Source organism: Podarcis raffonei, chromosome 8, assembly GCF_027172205.1.
Source record: "Podarcis raffonei isolate rPodRaf1 chromosome 8, rPodRaf1.pri, whole genome shotgun sequence".
NCBI classification, from domain to species: domain Eukaryota; kingdom Metazoa; phylum Chordata; class Lepidosauria; order Squamata; family Lacertidae; genus Podarcis; species Podarcis raffonei.
The window spans coordinates 39,094,449-39,107,308 of record NC_070609.1 but is presented as its reverse complement, the minus strand read 5'-3'; the positions used below and the strand labels follow the sequence as shown (position 1 = coordinate 39,107,308).

The following is a 12,860-nucleotide window of genomic DNA, read 5'->3' as shown; positions in this document are numbered from 1 at the left end:
CCTCCCCAGAATCTCAGCTTCCACTTAAGGCATGTTTCTAGTCCTTATGACTGAAGTGAAACTTGAAAAAATAAGGGCAGTGTTTGGAACAATTTCCAAAGCCACAGCATGAGCCAAGCAACAAGACAGCATTTCCTCATGTTTCCTTGCTCCTCCCATTTGAATCTTGCGAATGAAATGAATAATAGCAGTTAAATTGAGCCAGATTGGAGCAGTTGATGGGACACAAGAAGCAGGAATCATGCATTGAGAGGAGAGAGAGAGTTAGCCCCAAGTGATACCCAGGAGGGACCTCTCCAAGTTACAGCAACAAGGCAGATGGGACATTTATTTGTTCTTTTACTTTTATTTTAGTTTGCTTATAGACTATTTACTATTATATTAAGTATCTCAAAGTGGTTGTCAGTAAGGGCTTCAGAGAGAGGGGTCAAAGCCAATCCTCCAAGTGCAAATGTATCTGTAAGAGAATGAACTGGCAGCTCCTTGTGGTGTGCAAAATTCCCACTGATGGATCCTGCACTCTTGGCACCAAACTCGGTACCTCTTCCACCACACTCATGAAGGTGCCGGAGGAGCTGCCTCTCCTGGCTCTGTCTTCCTGTTTCCCTTCCCTAAAGACTCCTTTGGTTCTTTCCCTGGATTTGGTAGCTCTGGGGAAGAAATCTTGGCTGGGTGTATTCTAGAAGCCTCACTGCACACATAAAGAGTAAGGGAAGCCCCACACCCAAGCTGTGCTACGCCTGGACCCCCCCCCCCAATAATTTCAGTTTCCTTGGAACCTGCAAAACAGAGCAAGTCCTCAGCAGCGGACAAGGAAAAGACACATTATCCCACCCACCCACCATGTGCACTGCCAGCAGTCCCAGTCATTCTCTTACCAGTTTTGAAATACCCTGGGAGGATGACGCTCACTTGGATCCCCCAGGGTGCAAGTTCATACTGCAGAGTGTCCATGACCAGGCTGAGAGCAGCTTTGGATGCCCCGTAGCCAGATAAACAGGGGAACGGCATGTTACCTGCAGAAGGAGAGGAGGGAGGGGTTACTCTCTACCCCCATCTTGACTGCAGGAGGGTCAAACAGTAGGGAAGGGCTGTAGGTCACTGGTAGAGCACCTGCTTTGCACTCAGAATGTCCCAAGTTCAATCCCCAGCGGTGGAATCTGCTAGTCAGTATACAGGCAGCCCTGAGCTCAATGGACCAATGGGCCTGACTTCCTAGGGAAGGCAGCTTCCTAGGGCAGCCCAACTCCCAAAGGCACACCCCCTCTTTCCCATTGGCGAAACCAGATCCCATGGAAGGTTTTCTCCTTCCCTTTACCTGCTGGACTGCTGATGGTGATGATCCTTCCTTGTGAGGAGCGCAGCAAAGGCAGCAGCCCCTGGGTCAGCTCCAAAGTGCCAAAGAAGTTCACCTCCATGCAGCTGCGGAAGTCGTGGAGAGGCGTCAGCTCCGCATCCGCAAGGGTGGTGTTGATGCCGGCGTTGTTCACCAGGCCCCAGAGCCCTGCATGCCAAGAAGGAAACTGGTTTGCTGATGTATGTAATTGTTTTACTTTCCATTTTTACAGTTCTGCTGCATGGTTTTATATTGTTGTAAACCACTGTGACCTATTTTTATGATACAGTGGTATATATAAAAATAAATTAGCAAATGGCTGCTCTTCCCCTGGCCGCTTGTCCTCCATGTGTGTGGACAAACAAAGACATTTGGATTAAGCAAAACCCCACCATCCGACATCTTTTCTCAAAATGTTTTTGCACCTGCAAAAACATATAGGTAAATACCCTATATAACTGTACCCTAGAACTGCTGGTGTGGAGATTGTTTGTTTGATTGTTACATTTTAATATGAGACAGCCTACAAACTGAAGATTTTTTCAGAAATTCACTCAACTATCTAATCTGATTCTGAGATTTATGCTTACCACCCGCTTTCATGTTCCAGCCTTGAAACCCAGAATGTTTTGTTTCAAATCCCAAAGGTGAGACTCTGAGACTATCCTACACCTACCTTGCTTCTGTTCTGATTGCCAACACTCTCAAGTTACCTGTCCTCACTGTCTGAGCCTTGATGAACTGCAAGACTCTCTGGATGTCCTCAGCTTTGGTCAGGTCCATTTCCAGCAGGGTCAGGCGCGACGAGCAGCTCTGCCGAAGCTCCTCTGCGCCAGGACTCTTCAGATCCAGGACACTAGCATAGACGGTCAGTCCCAAGGTGTCTAAGTGATGAGCAGCCACCTTTCCAAAGCCAGTGTCACATCCTGGAAAATGACAAAAGAAAGAGTGGGCAAGGGTGGACAACGGACCACCTCCTAGCCTCAGTTCTCCAGTGGCTGCACGTAAATAATAAAGATGATCTACCTCCAAGCATTGCTATGACAAGAAGATTAAATAGGCACAATCCAGACACACTTCTGCACTGTTTTTTTACTACTACCACCAGTATTACTATTATTCATATTATTGGAGTGGTTGGCGCTGTGATCTAAACCACTGAGCCTCTTGGGCTTGCCGATCGGAAGGTCAGCAGTTCGAGTCTGCACGATGGAGTGAGCGCCTGTTGCTCTGTCCCACCTAACAGTTCAAAAGCATACCAGTGCAAGGAGGTACTGGTGCGGCGGGAAGGTAAACAGTGTTTCCATGTGCTCTGGCTTCCGTCACGGTGTTCCATTGCACCAGAAGCATTTAGTCATGCTGGCCACATGACCCAGAAAGCTGTTTGTGGACAAACCCCAGCTCCCTTGGCCTGAAAAGCAAGATGAGCACCACAACCCCATACTTGCCTTTGACTGGACCTAACCGTCCAGAGGTCCTTTACCTTTTTACCTAATAATAATAATAATTAATTAATTTATTTATTGCTGCTGCTTGTTTTTATGTTGCCTTTCTGTTCCTAAGCCATAGGGTGAACAGCATGGAAAACTCACTGACATTCCAAAAAATCACCATTACCAAGGAAAGGTCATGCAGTGGATGGAAAACTGGAGGCAAACAAAGATTCCCAAAATTAGCACTGCGGTTCATACTGGGTCAAGTTCTGCTGAACTATTAGGGAAGAATAAACTGAGTGACGCTAAAAGACATGAAATGGACTCGTCTCCTGTCAATGAATAATGAAATGTGCAAACACCAAAAGTGTTTACAGTAGACTGGCAGCCACTTTGTAGCCCCTGGAGGATCAGATCAGAGCTGCTTTATCCCAATTAGCAGATATTGCCAAGATGGTTAATGTTGCCATGAACTTGGGCCATGAACTAAGTGTTTAAAGGTGGTGGTGAGGGATGCTGGGCTCTGGTTGGCGGAGCAGGAAAACTCGTTATCAAAGTAAAATGCCTCCCGAGACAGATTCCAAGGAAAGAGGGAGGGACAAATCTGCCCTTGTTACTGACAGGCTGGATTAATGGGTGTACCTGAGTCACAGCCCCACTCAGCAGAGCTTTCACAGTACATTGGTGCATACTTTGAGGGCTTTTGCACTAAAGGGAAGACCTCCAAGGCTCTTTGTAATTTGAGGGAGTTCAAATGTAAAGATGATGGAGGTGCATCAGGATCTTTGCCCTGAGATGCTTGGAAAGGCACAACTAAATTCTATAAATCTGCAGTGAGGGAGGCAGGAATTTGCGACTGAAAGGTTGTGTCAGCAAGCCATGAAGATGCTGCCTGAAAACTCAAAATGCTGCAACCGCACCATACGTTTAAAGCACCTGGTTTCCCAAAAGAGTCCTGGGAACTGTAGTTCACCCTTCACAGAGCTACAATTCCCAGCACCCTTAAACTACAGTTCCCAGGATTCTATGAGGGAAACCATGTGCTTTTAAATGCATAGGGTAGATGTGACCTCTGCTACAGCAGAGGCGGCAGTGGTGAGGTTGCGGGGGGCAGAGGGGACAGAGCAACCATAGGATCAGAAAAAAGGCGGGGAGGAGGAAGGTAGCTGGGAGATGCTAGAACAAGCACAGAGACACAAAACACTGCCAGGGATTGAATTGCCTTGCATGAGGCATTTTCAGCAGCAGCACATCTACCCTTTTACTCCACAGTCCACCATATGGATCATTCGGCACAGCAGCTTTTAATTTTTTTCTTTTATAATTTGCACACACGGTTGTCCTTTAGAGAAAGACACAGGGTGTCCGGTCTTGTGCAATGGCAATGGCAAGCATGACAGGAAGGGGGCAGAAATTACCCCTTTCTTGTCAATCTGCCACAACGGCAGGGGTCAGCGTTCCCAGGATGCGGTAGCTTGGTCTGCAGTCCATCACAATCTGGAATTCTCCCAGTACAGGATGCAGACGAATGAAGGGCAGTTGCTGCAGTTGGGGTGGGGGCGAGAGAAGGGGCTAGCGGTGGTGGAGCTTTGGCACTTCTCCAGCCCTTTCTGCTGCCACTGCTCAGGTGTTGGCAAGTGACTCCACCCACAACCTGGGGATGTGACCTTGGCTCTACAACTCATTCAGTCACGGATCTGCTGTTTATATACCTTGCGCACACACAGAAAAGGGAACAAAATGCCTGTTTATCTTGTGATTTGTTGCACAAAAAGGCAGCTCTAAAAATAGCTTCCTCCACTTCCCTGCTCTGGATTGCCGCTCCATTAACTTTGCCAGTTAATAAAAAGTTGGGCCCAGAAACCGCAACCCCAAACTCACCTCTCACCATCACAATCAGATGTTGCTGGGGTCCCAGCAAAAGCCCAGACCTACCCAAGGGCCAATCAGCACAGCTCCCTGTTTTAGGGGAAGTGCTCTGGGCCTTCATCACTTCTCCCCTTGACACTGAAGGTCCATCATCTTCCTCTGCTGCGCACAGGAGCCCAGTCATGACGTCCAGGCATAAACCGCAGGAGGATGGAGGCACACACTGGCCTGGCTGGCTGTTGGGTGGCCTCCATAAGCCATTACTGCAGGGCAGAAGTCCACACACTCAGGATTTCCAAAGGCATTTGTATGTTGTTTGGGCTCATTAATTCAGAATTGAAGCAGGGCAAACTGCATTTCCCCACAAACAAACCAAGAATTAAAAGTACTAGTGTGGCAAAATCATGCAAGTGTGTTTTGCTGTTAGAATTCCAAATCCTGAAACTGCAATGTGTGAGAAACAGCCAAATGTGGACACACTACTCTGCCCCTCATCTCCTTGATCTAAGCAAAACCTAAGCTTCTAATAAAGTACAGTGGTACCTCAGGTTACATACGCTTCAGGTTACAGACTCCGCTAATCCAGAAATAATGCTTCAGGTTAAGAACTTTGCTTCAGGATGAGAACAGAAATTGTGCTCCGGCGGCGCAGCGGCAGCAGGAGGCCCCCATTAGCTAAAGTGGTGCTTCAGGTTAAGAACAGTTTCAGGTTAAGAACGGACCTCTGGAACGAATTAAGTACTTAACCTGAGGTACCACTGTAGTTCAATAAACTACAAAATTGCTAGAATGCAGGCAGAAAACCAGCTTGAGGGTTTGCCAGTGTTTTACACTAACCGTCCTATGTTTACTATGGTACTAATCTGCCTAGTGGGCAGAAGCCACAGGTGTGTGAGGTGCAATGACCTGGCTTTCTGAGAACAACTTTGCATGGGGAAATCCTGACTCACTAACCTATTAAAAGTTATTTGTGGGTGTTAACAGGCATATAGACAAGAAATCCAATTGACACAGAGTTGGACATTTGGAAAGCTTTTGACAAAGTCTAAAGCAGTTGTGGAATAAAAAGGAGAGGTACTCCTGTGACAGAAAGAGAGCAGGAATAAATGAACAGTTCTCTGAAAGGAGGGGTGTAGAGTTAGGGGTGAGTAGCGAGTTAGCCAAATTTGCTAATGATACTAAATTGTTCAGGGTCTGGGGTTTTTTGTTCGTTTTTTTAAAGGATTGCAAAGAGTTCCAAAAAGGGAGTGAATGGGAGGTAAAATGACAAATGCAATTTAGTGCAAGCAAGCGTAAAGTAAGGCATATTGGGGCAAAAAAATCCTAATTTCATATCTACATTTACGGGTTTAGGGTTAGGGAAGCAGAGGGTATGAATACATTAACAGTTCTCCCAAATGAGGGATGCATAATGGTTACCTTGGTGAAGATCTCAACCCAGTGTGTGGCAGCTGTGAAAAGGGTAGATTCCATGCTGGGGAACATTAGGAAAGGGACTGAAAATAAAACTGCCAATATCATTATGCTGTTATACAAATTTATGGTGCAACCACATTTGAAATATTGTGTACATGATCTGGTCACCTCCTCAAAAGGGATTTCATACAGCGGGAAAAAGTTTGGAAAAGGGCAACCAAAATCATGGCGATGGAGAGACTCCCCTATGAAGAAAGGTTGCAGCTTTTGGGACTTTTTCATTTAGAGAAGAGGCAAGTAAGAGGAGACATGACAGAAATTTATAAAATGATGCACAGCATGGAGAAAGTGGTTAGAGAAAAGTTTTCCTCCCTCTCTCACAATGCTGAAGATTCACGATGGACAAAAGGAAGTAGTTTTTCACGCAGCACATAGTTAAACGATGTCATTTGTTCCCACGGGAAGCAGTGACGACCACTAACTTGGATGGCTTTTAAAGCGGATTAGAGAAATTCACAGAGGAGAAAACTATCAATGGAAACTATCCCTCATAGCTATGTTTTACCTCCACTCTTGGAGGCAGTACATCTCTGAATACCAGGTGCTTGGAACCACAATTGGGGAGGGGGCTGCTGCGCTCAGCTTCCGGTTCTGGGCTCCCCTTTAGGGCACCTGGCCAGCCACCACGAGAACAGGTATACTTAGGGTTCACTGCAGTTATCCTTCTTATTCCTACTACCTCTGCCACCATGGGCAACAAAGCAGATCTCTGTTTGGAGAAGATGCTGCTTACCTTTTGGCAGAGGGAGAGAGCGAGGAGGGGAAGTTAGCAGCCAGAGGCAAGGCTGAGTATGCACACAAATGTAGCTCCACCTATATCAGGCGGTGAACACAAAGCAGGGGCTTGGAGTTGTGCGAGGAAGACTGCTCTTTCTCTCCCCACCCTGAACTCTTGTACCATGGCCACAATGGTGAGGAACAGAGCACAAATACTGAATGGGGTCCAAGAGCTTTGGGGACCCTCATGTGCAAATGGGGATGAGCAGAGTGGTAGTTGTTTGCCAAGTAACTGAGGAGCGGGCTGAGGAGACCCTGAGATGAGAAGGAAGAGAGAGAGAGAGAGAGAGAGAGAGAGAGAGAGAGAGAGAGAGAGAGAGAGAGTGTAGAACACAAGACTGTCCTTTCTTTTCATCTTGGTACCTTGGAGGGAGGGGAGCTGCCCCTCTGCTTTGCCCCCCCCCAACCCCCATGAGTGCAGATGGAGCACCTGGCAGCAGATCAGGTGAGAGGACATCTTGTCCTGCCCCAGAGTCAGGTTAAGGGACCTTGTGACAACCCCTCTCTGCATTTCCCAGGGACAGCAGCCAGTAGCTGCTCTTTCTCTCCCCCACCCCTGCTGAAAGAGGAAGCGAGGAAGGGCCATAAACACCCCACCCACCGCCTGCCTGTGCAGGGTACAGACTGTTCTTTTCACTTCTGATGGCTGGCTGATAGCTTCCCTTCCCAGAGATTACAAACCTCAACAGCGGGTTTATGGCAACATTAACCATTAACACTGAGTGACAGGCCAAGAGGCAGCCTGGGAAGCCGATGTGCTGCACACACAGGCGGACTTGCACAACTCAGGGCCAAAGGAGCAGCAGCAGCAGCAGCAGCAGCAGCAGCAGCAGCAGCAGCAACGGGCTCTCTTTCTACCGCACCAGCCTTCGGCACAGCCTGCTTCCCTGGCGAAATCAGTTTGATCCTCTGATTTTACACTTTTTGTCGTGTGGCCAAGACCCTGGCGCTTCTTCAGCTTAGCTTAAGTGATGCTGGCCCTGCAATTAAGTGTGTGGAAATCAGCCACATGGGAGAGCAGGCAGGGGGGTGCACTTGAGGAATGTGGCCCTCCCTCCCTAGGCAATCCTGAAGGCCAGGCGGGTCACGCTCTATCTGCCCACTGGGCAAAAGGGGACTAGAAAATCGCAAAGGGGGGGTATCACAATTTGGAGAAAATAATCAGGCAATGGAGGCAACTCATCATCCTTCAACCCATTTGAAGTTTTTATACAACTTCAAAACAGCAGACAGCAAAAAGCAGTAAGGACTGAAGGGCAAAAGGAAAGATTAAATCTAACAAGGGAGACAGGGAGTTTAAAAGTCATAAGGTTAGGCTCGGTTGGGGTGGGGTGGGGGTACAGACAGAAGATGGATCAGGATCAACAGGGAGATCTCTGGGTGACCTGAAGATCAGTAAGGATTTCTGAGTTCCAATTCTTTCATAATGACTCCCCATCCCCCCAAAAGAAGAAAGCCTGGGGTGGACTTTTGTGTGGAAAGGTGGTAAGTGCCATTCAGTTCTGGGATTATGTACAAATCCCTGGACTCAGAATGGTTTCAATCTGAATGGGTTTTGTTTTGCACCAAGCCCAGGTTGATAGATCTTGGAATTTGTGCATCTCAAAAGGATACTATAGAGCAGGTGGGAAGGGGCAGAAAAAGAGTGAAATGAAGGGGCTGGCAAAGCAGCTCCCCCGAGGGAAGGCTACAACCTTTGGGGGCTTTTTAGTTTAGAAAAAAGGGAGATGTGTGGTTATGCAGGGTGTGGAGAAAGAGAGTAAGGAGTAATCCACACATAGCCTTTTTCTCATAGTAATGGCAATGCGTAGCCATCTGTTAGTTAGTTAGTTAGTTAGTTAGTTAGTTAGTTAGTTAGTTATATCCTTTACCTCAAGATCCCAGCTAAGCTGCGTACTGAAAGATTCAGGACACAGAAAAGAAAGGACTTCATTATACAATTAAACCAGAGCTGGATTTAGGGAAGCGCAACGTCTTTGGTCACACTGGGTGTTGCAGGGGACGCCACAACTATCATTTAGAATGGAGCATGAGAGGCAGGGGGCACCCAATTTCGGCGTCGCACAGGCACCTCTGAAATTTGAAAAAACAACAACCCAATAGCTTCATTTGAGTCAGGGCACGTCAGAGCACAGCACAACGTATCTGCAGGGCATGCTGGGGTGCTGAAAATGGGAAGTACTAATTTCTACTCAGGTGCAAAGTTCAATGCACAACCAACAAGAAGGCCACAGGTCAGTGCCAACCAGGCAGCACCCAAAGCTCCTCTGCCACCACCAACAGGGCCATCCAGAGGTTTGATACTGCTTTTCTGGGGTGGTTGTGATGGGGGTTAGGAACCTCTCCCCACCCTGCTTCTCAAAGCAAAAGAGGCCGTTGCACCTCCTGCTTCATCGCTCTACTTATCACACTTTTCTCTGAGCCAAAGAAGGGTAGAAAGACGGTGGAGAAGCCCCCGCAGAGAAGCCGGCCTCCCTCCAAGCACCAGGCAGCAGCAGAGGCAGAGGAGATGTGACCTGCCTAGGAAGGGGGGTGGCAAAGCTGTTGCTACCTCTGCTGCGCTGCTGAGGTTTCAGTCAGCTCCCTATCTGAGCAGATAACCGCAGCGTGTGGGCAGACTCATCTAATGCCCACAAAAGGCAGCTTTATCAGGAACAAGCCCTGCCCCAAGACACGGCATGGAAGAGATAAGCGGAGCAGAACACGGAAGGAAAGCCAGATTGCAGACAGTTTGAGGCCGTGTCATAAACTTCACCTGTAGTGCCCGGGGTGGGGGGAGAAAAGAAAGGAAGCTCAGGAAGGAGAAGCGCGAGGAGTTTGCCTGGTCCAGATCTCACCCCAAGGCGGCTGGCCAGAGATGCAGCTGGCTCTTCCCCTCTTCCCCAGGGGGCAATGCTGGCTCCTTCTGTATTCAGGGTGGCCAGCCAGGCACAAGCAAGCTTACAGATATATGCAGATTAATGTTTTAGCTTTAAAGGTACACTATCCTTTTCGACAAGGGATGCGGGTGGCGCTGTGGGTTAAACCACAGCGCCTAGGACTTGCCGATCAGAAGGTCGGCGGTTCGAATCCCTGTGACGGGGTGAGCTCCCGTTGCTCGGTCCCTGCTCCTGCCAACCTAGCAGTTTTCCGTGTGTTGTTCTGGTTCGCCAGAAGCGGCTTAGTCATGCTGACCACATGACCCGGAAGCTGTACGCCGGCTCCCTCGGCCAATAAAGCGAGATGAGCGCCGCAACCCCAGAGTTGGCCACGACTGGACCTAATGGTCAGGGGTCCCTTTACCTTTATCTTTTAACCTTTTCAACAACCAAAAGGTGCTTATCCCAAAATAAATGTGTTTGGGACAGCCAAAGCGAACTCCATTTCATCCTAGAAAGAATGTGATTTTTAGGGATTTTAAATTGTGGAACTATCCCTTTTTAAAAAAAAGAGAACTCTGATCTCTTAGACTCTTCTAGCTGCATTACTGAAAGGGACTATGAGCTGCAAACCTTTCCATCTCCAATGAGCATGAAATGTGCAAGCCCACCCCTTCCCTTCCAAAGGCCCCTTTCACACTTTGGGGACCTGGAGCTCAGCTCCCAGGAGGAGAGCCGACTGGAGGGGTTCCTTCCTCCTGCTGGGAGGGCAATGATCCCCAAACCTGCAGGGCATGTGGCATTGGGGCTCCTTTGGGGCAATTCCAGGGCCACATCAGCCCCCTGCTTGAGCAGGCGCACCTACTGGCACCAGAACCACAACAGAAAGAGTGTGGCTCTTTCTTCGAGCACACACACACTTCCAGGCAACTGCCTCCTTCCCCTTCGTAGACACTCTCAGGGCCAGGCAGGTAAGAAAGAACATCACACGCAGATCAAGATTAAGAGTGCCACCATTTCCCCGAAGCAGTGTTCCCACATCACATCCCCAGAGGCTCTGCAACGCCTCCTTGATGGCCCATTTTTGCCTTCCTCCATCCAGCATCTCCAGCCGGGGGGGGGGGGGGAGGCTGCCATCATCCCCATCCTCATCCAATTTGGGAGCTGGCCACACAGCCGCTTTGTGGACAGTAACTTGATTTCAAGCATGAAGGCAGCTGTTTGTCTTCCTCCCACACCCAAGAGCAGATGCCAAGTGTCTCTGGCAGATGGATGGGCCCTCGCCAGGCAGCCCCGGAGCCAGCCATCTTCCAGCCCAACCTGCTCCTCCAGAGAAAGACACCCCCTCCTTCCAGATGCAGCTCTTGCAAACAACTAGTGTTTGGAAGAGACAGCAGTGACCAGTGAACACACATTTGCCCCATCTATGTGAGAGTAATTAAAGCCACCCATTACTAGAACACGTCAACAGAAAGAGAAAATAAATAATAAACAAATAAATAACAAGCCTAAAAAGCATATTGTGTGATATCATGCTAGGAGGGACCAATGGGGAATTGGTGACAGCCAGTTCACTGATAAATAATGACATAGCAATTACCGTATTTTTTTGCTCTATAAGACTCACTTTTTCCCTCCTAAAAAGTAAGGGGAAATGTGTGTGTGTCTTATGGAGCGAATGCAGGCTGTGCAGCTATCCCAGAAGCCAGAACAGCAAGAGGGATTGCTGCTTTCACTGCGCAGCAATCCCTCTTGCTGTTCTGGCTTCTGAGATTCAGAATATTTTTTTTCTGGTTTTCCTCCTCCAAAAACTAGGTGTGTCTTGTGGTCCGGTGCGTCTTATAGAGCGAAAAATACGGTAATCATGGAAGAGTCGATGCTCCAGCATGAAATGAACTTTTGGAAGCCGCCTCGGAAGAAACATCCTAATCAAATCACTGTAACCCAAACCTCTCCCAATGCTGGGCATTCTTGCAATGCAAAGGAGAGCAGGTAATTCTTTCATCAAATGTCAACTTTGAAAATAACCTCTCCAGACACAGGTATACTGAGAAATTGCACTACATCAATTGCAGTACATTTCTTTAATATTACACTTAATGAAGAAACTGAAGTGTTGCCAAAGCTGTGCATCGGTTGCAGGTGCTAAAGTGTGAGGCCGCGGAAGTTGCCCAGTTTGCCCTGGAGGACCGGATGCTGGCTGTGGGCCACAGCAGTGCCAATGCCTGTTAAGGAGCTGTCCTGGGCAGCTAATCCACAAAGTAGAGGACAGACTTGAGAAGCCCCTGTGACTTCTGGTGGTGGGGAGCCCTTCTCTTCTGACTATCGGTGCACACATCTCTGACAGAGGATTGGGATCCAGCCTGGAAGCCAGGCATCAGCCCAGCAACCTGCATGGTCTTGATGCCTGTCACAGGGTCAGTCATAGGAACAAAACTCCTATGAGCATGTGCAGGGAAAGGCTGACCACTGAGCAAGTCCAGAGCGGGCTCAAAGATGCCTTGGATTAGTCAGCAGAAAGCCGCTTCCTGCCCAGGGTCAGCCGCAGGCCAGAGCAAAGCAGATTCCCTCCCTCCATTGCCCTCTTCTTGGTCTGGGACTTCTCCTTCTGCTCCCCCCCCATGAATTTTAGGGGAGCCCATAAGCCCCAGGGACCACTATTGGGGGCTGGGCATTTAGAAGTGCAAACAAGCATTAAGGTGGCTCTAAGTCTTACAGGTGGGGAACAAAAAACTCTGCAAATCTGCCCACATGTCTAACTCCTGCCCATAGGTCAAGCAAGGACCGTTGCTTGCCTTTCTCAGGGAAAAGGTAAAGGTAAAGGGACCCCTGACCATTAGGTCCAGTCAAGGCTGACTCTGGGGTTGCGGCGCTCATCTCGCTTTATTGGCCATGGGAGCCGGCGTACAGCTTCCGGGTCATGTGGCCAGCATGACTAAGCCGCTTCTGGCAAACCAGAGCAGCACACGGAAACGCCGTTTACCTTCCCGCTGGAGTGGTACCTATTTATCTACTTGCACTTTGACATGCTTTCAAACTCTAGGTTGGCAGGACAGGGAAAAAGCACCTCACGCCAAACCAGGGGTGATGTTTGGGTGTCTAGCCCTAAAG

The 12,860-nt window shown here is 48.7% G+C and overlaps 1 protein-coding gene and 1 long non-coding RNA gene across 2 annotated transcripts in view; one reads left to right on the top strand and one right to left on the bottom strand.

The window, feature by feature from the left end:
• HSD11B2 (hydroxysteroid 11-beta dehydrogenase 2) overlaps positions 1–12,860 on the bottom strand; it is a 30,009-nt gene that overhangs the window by 3,126 nt on the left and 14,023 nt on the right. Inside the window, 3 exon segments of the mRNA XM_053399438.1 lie at positions 879–1,016; positions 1,319–1,504; positions 2,050–2,262. Of these exon segments, the coding sequence (XP_053255413.1) occupies positions 879–1,016; positions 1,319–1,504; positions 2,050–2,262 (537 nt within the window).
• On the top strand, positions 2,116–3,089 carry LOC128419102 (uncharacterized). Its single transcript, XR_008331808.1, has 2 exons — positions 2,116–2,204; positions 2,906–3,089. It is a non-coding gene; the product is annotated as an uncharacterized LOC128419102 (long non-coding RNA).